Source organism: Herpailurus yagouaroundi, unplaced genomic scaffold (genome assembly GCF_014898765.1).
Source record: "Herpailurus yagouaroundi ecotype Mexico unplaced genomic scaffold, PumYag 67793, whole genome shotgun sequence".
NCBI lineage: Eukaryota > Metazoa > Chordata > Mammalia > Carnivora > Felidae > Herpailurus > Herpailurus yagouaroundi.
In genome coordinates this window covers 10,161,606-10,179,449 of record NW_024420586.1, presented here as the reverse complement: position 1 = coordinate 10,179,449, position 17,844 = coordinate 10,161,606, and the positions used below count along the sequence as shown (strand labels likewise).

The window sequence follows — 17,844 nt, the reverse complement described above, 5'->3', positions numbered from 1 at the left end:
ATGCCTTCCTACTGTGATGTCTGCTCAGTACTGATTACCCCAGCTGGCTGACTGACATGCGCTGATTGTGCAGTTCGATTAACTTCCATGGTTTTAGTCTCGGGAAAGAAACTTATTTGGATCTGTTTTGCTGTAATTCTTGAAGGGAAGGTGAAAGGGAAAGGGAAATTAACATTTAATCATCCTCTATTATGTGCTAAGTATTAGATGTACTTACATCTGCTATTTTATTTAATCTTCATATAAAACTTTCAAAACGGTTGCTGTTATTCTCATTTTACAAGGTCAGACAATCAAAGGGAAATGAAATTGCTCTTTTATCAATGATTCAGTTGGTTTGTACATGCAAATTAGACTCCAATGTCAACCACTTATTTCTGTGAAACAAGAAATTTGTACCTGAGGAGAGGATAAAGTATAAAAATAAAATTAATGTGAAATTCGGTGAACAGATACTGAGTCCCTACTATCTATCAGATAGCAGAAAAAAAAAAAAAGAAAAAGAAAACAAGTTTTGGATCTGTAGTTCATCTGAAGGTGAGGATGTCCTAGGAAAATGAACTCAGTCTTGTTCTTGAAAATGAATCTTTCCTGCATGTATCGAGTGTTATATATAGCAATATAATTGATAACTCATTTAAGAGACATGTTTAGTGGGATTTACTTATTAATAAACAGGCATTGATTTTCTTTTCTCCTTAGACAATCTAGATCAGCAGTCCAATAGAACTTTCTGTAATGATGGTAATGCTCTATATTATCCACTGCAGTAACCACAAGCTGCATGTGCCTTTTGAGTACTTGAAAGGTAGTATGACTGAGGAACTAAGTTTTTAATATTATTGAAACTTAATTAATTTAAATTCAAATAGCCTCATGTAGGTAATGATACTATTTTGGACACTGCAGCTCTAGGTGGCACGAATAAATAAAGAAAACCATGGCAGTTTTGTAAGTCTTGGGAAAGGGCATTTATAATGTGATGCTAAATGAATAAAAGAAATTCAGGAATGTGGAGGAGTTACAAATAAGGGTTCTTGAATGAAATTGCCCAAGTTTGAACCACAGCTCCGTTGCTCGCTGCTTTTGTGTCCTTGGAGCTGCTATTTAACCTCTTTGTTGGGATTTAAGGTCTCTGTCTCAGTCTTCTTCCGTATAAGATGAAGATAATAGGGTCTACCTCATAGAATTGTATTATCTCAGTTAACTTTTATAATATGTGAAGAGGTCAACACAGTGTCTTGTACCGAGTATGTTCTCAGTATTAGTTATCTCTCGATATGGTAATGCATTTTCTTAATCAGTAGTAAATTATAGCATGGAGGCTTAGTACCTGAGAGGATGATGAATTTACCCAGATTGTTCTATTTCTGATTGCGATGTGTTATTTTGGAGCTCATCCTGCCATGTAACACCTTGTTTTTCTTGAAAAGAATCTTTGAGGGGTAAGATATGCTGGTCCTTTCTAGGATAGGCCTCTCTACTTGGGCGTGAGTGCTTTGGTCCATCAGTTCTGTACTCTTTAGAAAGTGGTTTGTATTTGAGGTACCGGTTGGCCTTCAGTCAAGTTGCTTCATTTTGAGAGACTAATCAGTAGAGACAAAGACAAGATAGTTGGAATTGTGCTGTAATTCATTTTAAATGTTGTCGCATTTGTCTGTTTCAGTTACTGGCGGAAGAGTTGCCCCTTCGCCAGGGGATTCTAAAACAATTAAATGAAGCCGGAGGAACAGTGCTTGTAAGTGCTCCCATAAGCCCAGAAGAGCAAGATAAACTTGAAAATAAGCTCAAGCAGACAAATCTTCAGTGGATAAAGGTTAGACATTAACCATCTCTTCTGTCACATGTGTTAAATGTTGCAAGTGTTTATATTTGTTTTGGTTCATGGGTGTTTTATTGCTGGGGGGGTGGGGGGGGCGGTGAGTGGTGGGGGCCCGGTAGGTGGATTGTTGTTTTTCCAACCTGACCGTCTGGTTTGGCCATATGATTCATTATAGTTGGAAAGAATGGTGATAGTGGATGACAATATATTCATGACCAAACGCCAAAATATTACTTTGCGTTGTTACTTTGCGTGAGCCACTCTAAGGAACGAGACTGGAAAAGGGATGAAGTAGTTCAGCGTTCGGGTGCATATTGATGGTCTTTAAGCAAGTTGGAGGTGGCCCACTTCAACAAAGATTATGAGTCACAATTACTCATCCTTACTTCTGGTGCAGACTTAGTAGTGCACACTAACCTCCCAAAGGTGTTCCATGTATTTGTTTCTTTGTTCATTCAGTTCCTTAGGTTTGCTTAGTCACCTAACTCGCAAGTCTTTGGCTCTCTACCTTGGATACTTTATAACTTTAATATTTTTAAATACTTAATGTATTAATGCATACATATTCTTTAAAATCAGTGGCGCGCATGAATTTATCATGCAAAGCAACATCGATCTTTCAAAGGCAATTCTTTTCCCATCGTACTGCTGTGAACATCTGTATGGATCTGCTTCTGCAGTCTCTTTTCTTTTCCTTGCGACTGTGTCTGTCCCTCCACCAATACATCCTTGCTCAATAACAGTCTTCCGCTTTACTGGGACGTAATCCGCATGCCATACAATACATCCGTTTTAAAAAGTATATTTCAATGATTTTGGTGTATTTATGTTTTGTAATTGTGGGAAAATACATATAACATAAATTTGTCATTTTCATGATTTTTACGTGTGCGATTCAGTGTCATTTATTACATTCACACTGTGCAACCATTACAATCATCTATTTCCAAAGCTTTTTCATTGCCCCAAACAAAAATTCTGTAAACATTAAGCAGTAACCCCACATCCAGCTACCCACCCACACAAAATGATCTCTAATCTACTTTCTGTCTCTATGAATTTGCCTGTTCTAGATAGATTTTAAAAGTAAACTGATACTTTATCTGTCCCTTTGTGTGTAAATTATTCCACTTAGCATGTTTTCAAGGTTCATTCATGTCGTAGCAGGTATCATAATTTTATTCCTTTTTATTTTTTTTAATTTCTTTTAGCACTTCTTTATTTTTGAGAGACAGAGAGAGACAGAGCATGAGCAGGGGAGGGGCAGAAAGAGGGGGACAAAGAAGCCAAAGCAGGCTCCAGGCTCTGAGCTGCCAGCGCAGAGTCCGATGCGGGGCTCACACCCATGAACCATGAGATCATGACCTCAGGTGAAGTCGAAAGCTTAACCAACTGAGTCACCCAGGCACCCCTCCTTTTTATTTTTTTAATGTTTATTTGTTTATTTTGAGAGAGAGAATTCGAGCAGGGGAGGGGCAGAAAGGGAGGGAGGGAGAGGAAGAGAGAGAGAGAGACAGAGAGAGAGAGAGAGAGAGAGAGGGAGAATGAATGAATCCCAAGTAGGCTCTGCACTGCTAGCAAAGAGCCCAATGCAGAGCTTGAACTCCCCAACCGTGAAATCATGACCTGGGCGGAAATCAAGTGTTGGACGTTTAACCGACTGGTGCCCCTATTCCTTTTTATAACTGAATGCACTTCATGGTCTGCATACATGCAGTTGTTTTGTTTAAGATTTGAGGGTCTGTCTGACCATCTAACACCTCCAATTTTGTTCTTTTTAGTCCACATTATCTTTGCTATTTTGGGCTCATTGATATACCCAAGTACATTTAGAATCAGTTTATCAGTTTTTACTGATGCTTGACAGGATAGTGATGGAATTATGTTGAATTTGTAGATCAGTTAACATTTTTACAATATGGAGCCATCTGATCTGTGAAAATGATATATCCCTTCATTTATTTAGGTCTTCTTGAATGCTTTTTTCCAATCATATCTTTCCATGTTCAGTGCAGAAGACCTGCACATGTTTTATTAGACTTCGTCCCCAATATTTGACATTTTGATCCTATTATACATGGAATTTCATTTTGAATTTTATTTTCTCTTTGGTGTTGGTTTATAAAAATATAATAGATTGTTGTATATTATGCACATATTCACTGCCTTTGCTAAATTCACTTATTAATATTAATAGTTTTCAGCAACTTTTGCATTTTTTATGTGCGCAGTTGTGCCATCAAATAGAGGTAGTTTCCCTATTTTCAATCCTTAGGATTTTATTTTTTTATTTTTTTAATTTTTTGCACAGACTAGGCCCTCCAATACAATGTTTACTGGAAGTGGCAATTACGGGAAACGTTGGCTCATTCCCTGTGTCAGGTGGAAAACTCTCAATAACTTAGCATTAAATAATGTACTTGTTGTAGGACATTTTATAGGTTCTTTTAATCAAATTAAAGAGTATCTCCTTATTCCCAATTCATGTTTTTATTATGAACAGGTATTGAATATGTTCAGATGATTTTTCTGTATCTATTGAGCATATGATTTTTTCTTTTTGTGAGTGCGGCAAACTACAGCCATTGGTTCTGGAATGTGAAACTACTCTGGAATCCCTGAAAGAAATCATATTGGTCATGAGGTCTTGTACTACTTACGGATGGTTGGAGTCATTTTCTAATATGTCGTTTGGGATTTTTATATTGTTCATGACAGAAAATGGTCTGTATTTTTTTTTTTTATAATATCCTTCTCAAGTGTGGATAGCAATGTTAGGCTTGTCATAAAAATTACTGGGGAAGTGGTCTCTCTTTTTTTTCTGGAAGAAATTGTTGAAGATTGGTATTATTTCCAAGGTGTTTCAGAGAATTCAATTGTAAAGCCATCTGATGATGAAGCTTTTGTGTGTGTGTATGGGAAAGTGTCTGATGATTGGTTCAATTTCTTTAATAGATACAGGGATGGATAGATTTTTTCTTTGTGGGTGTGTGTGTGTGTGTGTGTGTAATCTTTTATAAGTTGTGTATTTCAAGGATTTTGTCTATTTCCATGTCCTTTTCTCTTTTTGAGGTTGTGGACTTTATTCATGCAGCCAGTGGTCTTTTATATATTTATATAAACCTATTTATTATATATTTGTATGATATTTATTATATAAATATATTTATATTCATATTTATGAAGAAGAATGAGAAAATCGACTGTTTTTACTCTGTGTGCTAAGGAAGAGAACTGACTGTCTTGCTAAAAGATATTCAAGTTCTGTACTGCAGTGGGCTTTATGGTGAGGTACGCACAACACCTGCCGAGATTCAGCCCAGGTACCAAGTTTAATTTCTTTAGATAAGAATCACACACTTCTTATTTATCTTGATTCATATTTATTTTTGCTTGTAAGTAAATGTTAAGGACAGGCCATTCATTGTGTGGTAGTTTCGAGCTAGGGGCGAATTTCCACGTTCAGACTTTAGTACCGCAAGTTTAACCCACCTCTTAGCCCCACCCATCATGGTATGTTTCATCCGGTTGCCCAATTCTGCCAAGGTCAGATCCCCCCGTACCTAGGGCTACTTCTCCTTTATATGTCTTCATGTATGCCCTACTCATATATGCTTTAGACCTTCTGAAAATGTTTTAAAACCTCACATCCATTTTTGACAACAGTTCTAGTGCTTTACTGAGCATATTTAATACCTGTTAACTTTGTTCTATCCAAAATGTAAAGCAAACTGTAATCCTTTGAACCAGGGGCCAAGAAGATACTGGTGGACTATAATTTTCACATAATATAAAATGCCTTATTTCAAAGATGACACAAATTGCTTTTTAAGTATTAGGTATGGAAAAGTTATACTGAGAAAAGTTTATGTAGATGATGGGAAAAGAAAAAAAAAAAAAAACAAAACAAAACTAGAGACGTCACTAGGCAGGGAGGGGGGTGTCCAACATGGTAGCATAGGAAGATCCTGAACTCACCTCCTCCCACGGACAGAGTGAAGATACAGCTGCATATGAAATAGTTCCCCCTGAAAAACAGCTGAAAACTAGCTGAGCAGTTCCTCCATGACCAAGGATAAAAGTGCCACATCAAAACAGATAGGACAGGCAGAGACACTGTCTCTCCAGAAACCTCACCGCTGGCATGGCAACCCATAATCGGCATGGATTTCACGAAACAGCAACTTCTACCTGAGCAGCAAGAAGTTCGTGTTCCACAGCAGCCACCCCCACTCATGGGACCTGCGCTGCAGAGATGAGCCCCCAAAACATCTAGCTTTGCAAACCATTGGGTCTTACCTCCAGAAGATACCCAGAGTGCTGTAGGGAACTGAGATACTGCTCTTAAAGGGCTTACACACAGACTCCCTTGCCCCCAGGCTCAGGACAATGGTAGCAGTTTGGAAAATGCCTAGACTATTGATGAAGGAGACCCATTTGCTAATCATCAAGAGTGAGGTAGGGGGGCAGGCTTGCATAGTTCTTGAAATCTCTGGCTTCCCTGCCAAAGCCATGGGCAACACGTGTTTCCTGCACTCTCCCACTGCCTTGCCAAAGCCAACAGATGTGCCCACCCAATTCCTGAGCTCTCCAGCTGCCTTGAAGTCAGGAGGTGCACACAGGCCACATGGGGCCCTCTCCTTGACTGCCTAACTTTGGTGGCCAGAAAGGCTTGCAGTCCTGAGTCCCATGGGACTGTAACAATGGGGGAAATAGTTTTGGACAGGCTTTCACACCCAGGGCACAGTATAGACAGCAGACTGAAATATACCGGAGTTTTTCTGTCAAAAAAAGCCCATTTTCCTGGAGGTTCAGCCTGAGGGGCAGGTTTCAAGTTTGCCACAGACGTAGAAACTATGGATGTGCTCTCAGGGAAGGTAGGTCGGGGGACACTATCTGTGTCCTTTCTCTTGACCGCACTCTACTTCACTGGTACCTCTCAGAAATGACCTCGTATACTCAAGTGTTGCTACTTTTTGTAACTGTCACCCGGGGGACACCTCTGGATCTCCTGGTCTGGATGATACCAGGGTTCATGATTGTGGCCCCACAGGACTGTATATATTTGCATTTTTGAAAGCTGCAGCCTGAGCATCTGGATCCAAATCAGCCTAAAACTCAGAGCTGACTGAGATCCCCTCCCTTGGGAACAGTCATAGGTCTTGGTACATCCTCAATGACTGAAACCCGTCAAGAGTAAATCAGCCTGCTTAGACGATTGCAGAGATTCAAGAAACAAACAAGAGCTAGGGCAAAGTTGAACGACAAGTTTCATCTCCTACACAAGGCTATTCCTTCAAGGCCGAGAGAGGTAGCTGTTTCTCCTAATACATAGAAACAAACATAAAGAGTCATGTAACATGAGGGAATAGAGGAATACATTCCAAAGGAAAGAGCAGGATAAAACTTCAGAGAGAAAAAAAAAAAACTTAATGAAATGGAGTTAAGTAATTTACCTGTTAAAGAGATTAAAGGAACTGTGATAAATTTGTTCACAAAACTTGGGAGAAGAATGGATGAACATTGTGAGAACTTCAACAAAGAGATAAAAGATATCAGGAAGTACAAAATGGAGATTTCAGGGTTGAAGGTTACAAAAACAGAACTGAAAACACACTAGAGACATTCAGTAGCAGACAAGACAAAACGGAAGAAAGAATTCGCGGGCTAGAGTACAGTGCCCTAGAACTCACCCACATATAACATCATATAGAAAAAATAATTTTAAAAAGTCAGTATAACTTAAGGCCCCTTGGGACAATATCAAGTGGAATGGCATTCACATTATAGAGGTTTAGCAGAAGAGAGAAAGGGGCAGAAAACTTATTTTAAGAAATAATGGCAGAAAACTTCTCTAACCTGGTGAAGGAAATAAACATTCAGATCCAGGAATCCTAGAGAGTTACAAATAAAACGAACTAAAAGATTTTCACAATAAGACACATTGTAGTGAAAATGTCAAAAGTAAAGATAAAGACAGAATCGTAAAAGTAACGAGAAAAAATGCATTATATACAAGGGAACTCCCGTAAGAATCCCAGCAGATTTTTAAAAAAATTTTTTTGATGTTTTTTTGTAATTTATTTTTGAGACAGAGAGAGTGACAGAGCATGAGCAGGGGAGGGGCAGAGAGAGAGGGAGACACAGAATCTGAAGCAGGCTCCAGGCTCTGAGCTGTCAGCCCAGAGCCCGATGCAGGGCTCGAACTCACAGACTGTGAGATCATGACCTGAGCTGAAGTCAAACGCTTAACCGACTGAGCCACCCAGGCACCCCAGAATCTCAGCAGATTTTTAAGCAGAAAGTTTGCAGGCCAGAAGGGAGAGGCATGATATATTCAAAATTCTGAGAGGAAAAAACTTCCAACCAAGAATACTCTATCTGGCAAGGTTATCATGCAGAATTGGAGGAGAAATCAAGAGTTTTCCAGATAAGCAGAAGCTAAAGGCATTCATCACCATTAAACTGGCCTTAAAAGAAAAGTTCCAGGGAGTTCTATAAGCTGAAAAGAAAGGGCACTAATTAGTAACAAGAAAACATGAAAGTATAAATCTCACTAGTACTGGTAAATATGTAGAAAAGATAGTAGGTTAACCACTTACAAAGTTAGTGTGATGGTGGTGTGCCTGGGTGGCTCAGTTGGTTAAGCGTCTGACTTTGGCTCAGGTCATGATCTCACAGTTTATGAGTTCAAGCCCTGCATCAGGCTCTATGCTGACAGTGCAGAGCCTGCTTGGGATTCTCTCCCTCTGTCCATCTCCCACTCATTCTCACTTGCCCTCTCTCTCAAAAATAAAATAAACATTTAACAAAAGCTAGCATGAAGGTTAAAAGACAAAAGCAGTAAAAAAAATAAAACTACAATAATTATTTAAAGGATATATTTTTTAACGTTTATTTATTATTGAGAGACAGAGAGAGACAGAGTATGAGTAGGGGAGGGGCAGAAGGAGAGGGAGACACAGAATCCAAAGCAGGCTCCAGGCTCTGAGCTGTCAGCACAGAGCCCGACGTGGGGCTCAAACTCACAAACTGCAAAATCATGACCTGAGCTGAAATTGGACACTTAACCTGCTGAGCCACCCAGATACCCCTAGAGAATATATAAAATAAAAAGAATGTAAATTGTGACAACAAAAATATAAAAAGGGAGTGGGTTTGGAAAAGAAAAATTTTAGAATGCATTCAAATTTGAGTTGCTATCAACTTAAAATAGACTGTTAGATATATAGGATGCTGTGAGAGCTTCATGTAACCCTAAAGCAAAAACCTGTAGCAGGTATGCAAAAGATAATGGGAAAAGAATCTAAACATTACACTAAAGAAAGTCATCAAACCACCAGGGAGTAGAGTAAGAAAGGAACAGAGAACTACAAAACAATTGGAAAACAATTAACAGAATGACAATAATAAGTACATACTTACCAATAATTACTTTAAGTGTAAATGTATTAAATATTTCAATCAAAAGACATGGAGTAACTGAATAGATAAAAAAAAAAAAAGACCCATATATATGCTGTCTAAAAGAGATACACCTCAGATATAAGAATACACTGAGACTGAAAGTGAAGGGATGGAAATCAGTATTTTATGCTAATGGAAATCAAAAGAAAGCAGACGTACCTAGATAATCAGGCCAAAAAAAAAAAAAAGACTTTAAAACAAAAACTGTAAAAAAAGACAAATAAGGGCATTAAATAGTGGTGAGGGGAGTCTGTCCAACAAGAGGATATAATATGTGCAAATATTTATGCACCCAACATACTTAGCACCCAAGTATACAGAGCAGACCTTAACCGACCTAAAGGAAGTAAGAAATAGACAGCCATACAAAATACAGTAATAGCAGGGGACTGTAATACCCTACTTATATCAATGAATAGATAATTCAGACAGAAAATCAGCAAGGAAACATTGGCCTTAACACATCAGACTGATGGACTTAATAGAGAAATACAAAATATTCCATCCAAAAGCAGAATACATATCTTCTCAAAAGCACATTGGACATTCTCCAGAGGAGAGCATATGTTAAGTGCTTAAGTTAGTCAAGTCTCAATAAATTTAAGAAGACAAATCATATCAAGCGTATTTTCCAACCACAATGGTATAAAACTAGAGGAAAAAAATGGAAAATTCACAAATATGTGGTGATTAGACAATACTCCACAACCAATGAATCAGTGAAGAAATAAAAGTAGAAATGAAAAAAAAAATACTTGAGACAAATGAAAATGGGAATATAACAATACAAAATCTATGAGATATAGCAAAAGCAGTTCTAAGAGGGATGTTCATAGTGATAGAAGTTTACCTCATCCAAACTGATTTTATGAGGCCATCATGAGTCTGATAACAAAACCAGACAAGAATACCACAGATAAAAAGGAAGAAAGGAAAGAAGGAAAAGAAATTGTAGGCCAATATTCCTGATGAGCATACATGCAAAAATCCCCAACAAAATAGTAGCAAACCTGATTAAACAATACATTAAAAGGATCATACACCATGCTCAAGTGGAATTTGTTCCGGGGATGCGAGAATGGTTCTGCATCCACAAATCAATCAATGTGATATGCCACATTAGCAAAATGAAGGATACAAAATACATAGTCATCACAATAGATGGAGAAAAAACACTTGGCAACATTCAATATCCATTTATGATAAAAAATTCCCAGTAAAGTGGGTATAGATGGAACATACCTCAACATAATAAAAGCCATATATGAAGCCCAAAGTTAACATCATACTCAATGGTAAAAAGCTGAGAGCTTTTTCTCTAAGATCGGGAAGACGGCAAGGATCCCCACTCATGCTACTTTTATGCAACATAGTATTGGAAGTCTGAGTCACAGCAGTTAGGCAGGAAAAAGAAGTAAAAGTCATCCAAAGTGGAAAGGAAGAAGTAAAAATGTCACTATTTTTGGACAACATGATTTTATACAGAATTTATATTTATTTTCTCTGTAGACTTTATATAGAAAACTCTCAAGACTACTGTAAAACTGTTAGAACTAAGAAACAAATTTAATAAACTTACAGAGTACAAAATCAATACATAAAAATCTGTTGCATTTACATATACTAACAATGAACTATCAGAGAAATTTTAAAAACAGTCTCATTTATAATTTCATCCAAAGAATGAGATACCTAGGAATAAATTTAACCAAGGCAGTGAAAGATCTGTACTCTGAAAACTATAAAATATTGATGAAAGAAACTGAAGAAGACACAAATAAATGGAAAGCTATTCCATGCTCAAGGATTGGAAAAATTAATTTTGTTAAACTATACTACCCAAAGCAAAGTACAGATTCGTTAAAATCCCTATCAAAATTCCAATGCCATTTTTCACCAAAATATCACAGGCCAAAAAACTTGTATGAAACCACAAAAGAACTCCAGTAGCCAAAACAATCTTGAGAAAGAAAAATAAAACCAGAGACCTCATGCTCTCTGAGTTCAAACTATATATTACAAAGCTATATTAATCAAAATACTGTGGTATTGGCGTAAAAATAGACAGATGAATGGAACAGAATAGAGATCCCAGAAATAAAGCCTCGTATACATTGTCAGTGTACAACAAAGGAGGCAAGAACATGCAAGGGGGAAAGGGCAGTCTCTGCACTAAGTGGTGTTAGGAAAACTGGAGATCCACATGCTAAGAATGAGCCTGGACCGCTACCTTACAAGATACACAAAAATGTACTCAAAATGGATTGAAAACTTGAACATGGGGCTTGAAATGATACAACTTCTAGAAGAAAACAGAAGTGTGAAGTTACTTAACAATGGTCTTGGTGATGATCTTTTAGATGTAACCACAAAAACATAGGCAACAAAAGTAAAAATAAACAAATGGGACTACATCAAACTTAAAAGCTCCTGCACAGCAAAGGCAACCACCAACAAAAGGAAAAGGAATGGGAGAAAATATTTGCAATTCTTGTATTCAATAAGAGATCAATAGCCAAAATAAATAAAGATCTCCTACAACTCCATAGCAAGAAAACTAGCAATTCAATTAAAAAATGACAAAGGACTTGAATATTTTTCTAAAGAAGACTTACAGATGGCCAACAGGCACATGAAAAATGCTCAACATCATTAATCATCAGGTAAATTAAAAGCAAAACCACAATGAGATACCACCTGACACATGTTAGAATGGATATTACCAAAAGGACAAGAAATAACAAGTGTTGGCGAGGATGTGGAGAAAAGGGAACCCTCATGCACTGTTAAGAATGTGAATTGGGGCATCCACTATGAAAAATACTATGGAAGTTCCTTAGAAATGTTTTCTTAGGGGCGCCTGGGTGGCGCAGTCAGTTAAGCGTCCGACTTCAGCCAGGTCACGATCTCGCGGTCCGTGAGTTCGAGCCCCGCGTCAGGCTCTGGGCTGATGGCTCAGAGCCTGGAGCCTGTTTCCGATTCTGTGTCTCCCTCTCTCTCTGCCCCTCCCCTGTTCATGCTCTGTCTCTCTCTGTCCCAAAAATAAATAAACGTTGAAAAAAAAATTAAAAAAAAAAAAGTGCTATCTAATCCAGCAATTCTACTTCTGGGTATTTATCTGAGAAAAATGAAAACACTAAATCAAAAATATATATGCACCCTTATGTTTATTGCAGCATTATTTACTGTAGTCAAGATAGGGAAACAACCTGGGGCACCAGGATCGCTCTGTTGGTTAAGTGGCCAACTCTTGATTTCAGCTCAGGTCATGCTCTCTCATTTCCTGAGATCAAGCCACATTGAACTCTGTGCTGACAGTGGGAGCCTGCTTGGGATTCTCTCTCTCTCTCTCTCCCTCCCTCCCTCCCTCCTTCCTTCCCTCCTCCTCCTCCTCCTCCTCCTCCTCCTCCTCCTCCTCCTCCTCTCTCACTCTCAAAAATAAATAAATAAACATTCTTTTAAAAACATATGGAAACAACCCAACTGGACATCAATGGATGAATGGTTAAAGATGTGGCGCACATATGTATACAATAAAATGCTACTGACCCACTAAAAAAGAATGAAATTTTGCCATTTGTGACAACATGGGTGGACCTTGAAGGAATTGTGCTAAGTGAAACAAGACCGAGAAAGACAAATACTGTATGATTTCACTTGTATGTGGCATCTGAAAAATAAAACTGACAAAACAAAGCCCATGGGAAGAGAAGAAGGAAGAGTGATGCCCCAAAAGTTTCCATATCTCAGTGCATCTTGGTCTCACAAAAGGAACACAAACATTGGAATTGTAGAAAATGTAAAGAGAATGATTTAAAACTATGAAACGCACAATGGCAGCTTTATGGAACATGGGTCAAGGTTTTATCTGTTCTGCAGCAGAATAAAAAGTCAAAAAAAGTTTTTTATGCTACAAAATTGAAACTAACATTGTGAGTACTGGTTTGTATAGAATTGTATTAATATACCGTAATATCTGGGTCCCATTCCAAAATTATAATTTTAATGCTATGCTTTTGTCACCAGATGTCATAAAATTTGGAATCTTATTCGTTAGTCACAGTAAAAATTATTTAATTGTGTCTTCTCAGTCCCTATGCTCCCCTATCCTTCTTGGTTTAAATTAGGAATAGAAAACAATGAATGCCATATTTAGGTCAGTACACAAGTCAGTAGTTTTTTTAAAAAGTAAAGAAAGAAGTCACAGTTATCAAAAGACCTGATCATCATTAAACCTCAAATTCTCAGTCTAAAGAGAAGAAATGATGATGACCCCTTTCCCCTTTATTCTCTAGCCCCCTCCTCCACCCAAGCGCTGTAATGGGTGGTGTAATTGTAAGCAGTTAAGTCAGGGTTGCTGGGATACAAATATGCCAATTTCTTAATATATGAATTCTCCAAAGATGTCAGGTCACAATCCCTAGTGGCAGATGCCTTTCTCCCCATTAACTGTAATATGCTGTCCTGCATATTAGCCAATTTAGCAATTACTTTGGGACCTTTGTGTTTCATTAGTGAATAGAGAAAAAAGCGACTGGAGGTAATACAGCTATTCCTTTAAGGGAGTGTTGGACCCGGTAATGGGTTCATTGCAAAACTGCGTTAACTTGTCTTGACCTGGATAACTTCTCTTTATAGCAGAGATGGGAAATGTTTCTCTAAAGCTGAATACAAGCCTTGGTTTAAATGTATGGTTACCTCCACCTAAGGATCATGAAATGAAATCCTTGTGCTTATCTATTACATATCTTGACATTTACAGTCTTTAATAATAGTACCTTTAAGGTCCACAAAATGGGAATGTTACTAAAGCTAGCTTCTGTGTGTTTTTCTGAGTGTCTCACTCTGTAATCTTCATACACATGTCTGACTCTGTATAGTTTTTAATATTTATCACTCCTCATATTTCTTTATATGTTCTCTGGACCTGTGTGTGTGTGTGTGTGTGTGTGTGTGTGTGTGTGTGTGTGTAAGGAATTCTCCCTTCCTACTGCTTGCCATCACTATCACTCTCTTCCTATTTCTCTGTTACGTGTGTCTTTGACTATGAATTGACATCTTTCTATGTTTCTCATTGATCTCCTTTTCTGCATGTATATATGTCATTTTTGCTCTGCCCAGGTTAGTGTATGTGACATGTTATTTCCTGCTTTCTCTCTTTCTCTGATTCTTCACCTTCTAATCCCTTTCATCTTCTGTCTTTGTCACGTTGTATCTGCTTTCTTTATTCTTCATTACTAGTTTTACTCATTACGTGTAGGTCTTTTTTCAACTACCTGTTATTTAGAACTAAAACATGAATGGATCAGTATTATTTTTGAATTGTATTGTATTCTTCCTATACTTAAAGGTGAAATACACTTGATCTTAGCTAAAGGCCAAGAAACAATTACTTAAAGGTGAAATAAAGTGGAATATTTCTTTTGTAGACTCATAGGGATTGTTCAGAGGGAAGAGTCTTAATGAAACTAAATTACTCTCACATCTTCTCGACTAGAACACTGAATCCTCGAAAGGTTGTGTGACTTATTTGACAACACATTGTTCTCTATTTAAATATAAAAGTTTTAAATATAAAAGCTATTTTTTTAGCTTTTTAATGAAACTCAAGTGATTTTTCTGTAGTTAAAATGCTATAAACAAGAAAAAAAATGTGGTTTCCCATTTTTTCCATTTGCTCCTGTAAAGGAAGAAGCTGAGATTTCATTTTATTTAAGCAAACTGTATGAGAGTTTTCGCTTTGCTTCTTGCCCATTGTGGAAAACTAGATGCTATTTTTTCAAATTATTTTTCACCACCTTCTTTACCGTGCAACATTTGTGATTAGGTAATACAAGAAAACATATTCACGCTGTTTCAGAATTAGTTACATGTCTTAGTTATTTGATGTTAAGTAACTTTACAGATAGTGAAGTTAATTACAATAAATCTATATTCATTTTGTTGAATACATTTAAAAGTTTGCATCCTGTTTTGCCACTTATTTGTAAATAGTAAATTACTACTTTAATTTGTTAACACCTAGATATTATAAAACAGTGCATACAAAAACTAAAACATTTTACAAGCACAACTGAGAACTTTTGCTGGAAAATGAATTTCAGTTAAGTGCATTATTAAGATGCACTTAAAAAAATCTGATCCACTTTACCTAGAAAAATTAGATTTAAAAATATATCTAGCAAAGCTTTAATAGAGGAATAATGTTGTGATACTGATAATAGTATAGGAGTTATTTTTATACCAAATCACAAAAATAAATAGTTTGAATGTAAAAATGGAGCGAAACTGGCAGGCCATCTTCTGCAATATACAAATGACTTTATTGAAATTTCCAGAGATATAGCTCATTTTATATTAACTTCTAATCATGTTATTTTTAAGTATTCATCTGAGGAGTAAACAGCTTAAATCCGTTCTTTTCATTTGTGTCAAGTACATAGATGCTTCATCTTTTTCCAGATATGTTTACTATGTAATGCTAGTCATTATTAGTCGTTACTATGAATATAGATAGTAAAACAGAATAAGTTAAATCAAGCTAAAGCTTGGCTTTTTAAAGAAAAATGTTTAATGTTTATTTTTGAGAGAGAGATAGAGCATGAGTAGGGGGTGTGCGGAGAGAGAGAGGGAGACACAGAATGCGAAGCAGGCTCCATGCTCCATGCTGTCAGCACAGAACCCGATGCGGGGCTTGAACCCACCAACTGTGAGATCATGACCTGAGCTAAAGTCAGACACTTAACCGATTGAGCCACCCAGGCGCCTCTAAAGCTTGGCTTTTTCACTCCTTGCTCAAAAATAGACATTTGTTCCAATTGATTACTTTCCCATCAAAGACTGGTTAATAGATTGTTCTAATTGTTACCAATCATTCCTGCCTTTAATGTGAACTACATTTTTTAACCAAAGAAAAGAATCTTTACAAGGAATAGAAGAAAAACATGTTTGCCTATTCATTATGATATTATGACCCATAGCCTGGTATTTCTTAGAAATCCATCATCTTGGAAATTTCCATTATGTAGTTAATAATTACATCATAACATTTACTTATGAAATCATTCAACAAACATCTAATGAGTGACCACTATGTGCCACATGTCTTTCTAAGCATATCATAATCACTTCTCACCCTTACTTTATTTAAAGAGCATTCAGATTGCATAGAGCTTGGCATTACAGCTATTTATATCTCTTCTAATTAATAGTTGCTAGTTTGATGCTGAGAGTTAAGTAGGGAGAATACTAGTTAAAAGTTTCTAACATAAGCATCTGTGACTTTGCCTCCTATGATTTCACGTTGAGATGGGGATTCTTACCAGGTTGTATGTCATGAGTACATCTCAGTTTGTTCTGACAAGTCCTGGTTTTGCCTGTAATCACATCATAATTTTTAGTAGCTCCCTCTTGGACTTACGTGAGTATTCTACTTTATTAAAAGGATGTGTATATATGTATGTATATTTGTGTATATGCATATGTGTGGGTATATACATGGTTTTTAACTTTCCAAATTACTGAAATTTCAGAGAATGCCAGGAATGTCAATCAGATATCTTACAAACAAGTAAAAAGTACACAGGAGTTGCGAGGAGGCACTTTATCTCATTGATTAGTAGCGAGGTTTACGGACTATGGATTCTATCCATTGCTAGCCCTGCCATCTTTTATTTGCCCTGTCCATACTCCAGTAATAATATCCTAAAATTCAGGTTATGGTAGAACATACTGTATAGGTTGTGGTGAAAATTTAATGAGATAGCGCCCAAGAAATGTGTAACCGTGTCTGGCACATACATTGTAATTGGCCAAAAATAAGAGTTTAAAAATTTTTTTTTCAACTTTTTTTTATTTATTTTTTTGGGACAGAGAGAGACAGAGCATGAACGGGGGAGGGGCAGAGAGAGAGGGAGACACAGAATCGGAAACAGGCTCCAGGCTCTGAGCTGTCAGCCCAGAGCCCGACGCGGGGCTCAAACCCACGGACCGCGAGATTGTAACCTGGCTGAAGTCGGATGCTCAACCGACTGCGCCACCCAGGCGCCCCAAAAATAAGAGTTTTAATGAAAAACTAGGGATGGTGTTAAACCACAAAAACACAAAGACCCAGCCCAAAGCTCATATGGAGCCACCTTTTTTATTGTAGCAGGAGTTCTTTTTTTTCTTTTTTTTTTATTATTATGTATTTCTTTTTTAATGCTTATTTATTTATTTAGAGAGAGAGAGAAAGTACAGGCTTGCCCGCAAGTTGGGGAGGAGTAGTGAGAGAGAGGGAGAGAGAGAATCCCAAGCCCACTCCGCACTGTGAGTGTGAAGCCTGAGGTGGGGCTCAATCCCAGGAACTGGGAGACCATGACTTGAGCAGAGATCACGAGTCAGATGCCCAACTGACTGAGCCACTCAGGTGCCCCATATTAGAGGATGAGCTCTTAACATGAGATCCACCCTCTTAACAAATTTTCAAGAGCACAATACAGTGTTGGTAACTACAGGCATCCTACCACATAGGAGATGCCCAGAAGTGTGTTACCTTGCATGGCTGAGACTCTGTC

General features: G+C 37.4%; 1 protein-coding gene across 1 annotated transcript in view; it reads left to right on the top strand.

Annotated features, from left to right (window-relative positions):
* Window positions 1–17,844, top strand: part of DMD (dystrophin) — a 2,039,083-nt gene that overhangs the window by 1,244,930 nt on the left and 776,309 nt on the right. The window contains exon 47 of the mRNA XM_040468816.1: window positions 1,667–1,816. Within this exon, the coding sequence (XP_040324750.1) occupies window positions 1,667–1,816 (150 nt within the window). The remainder of the gene's footprint in view (window positions 1–1,666; window positions 1,817–17,844) is intronic.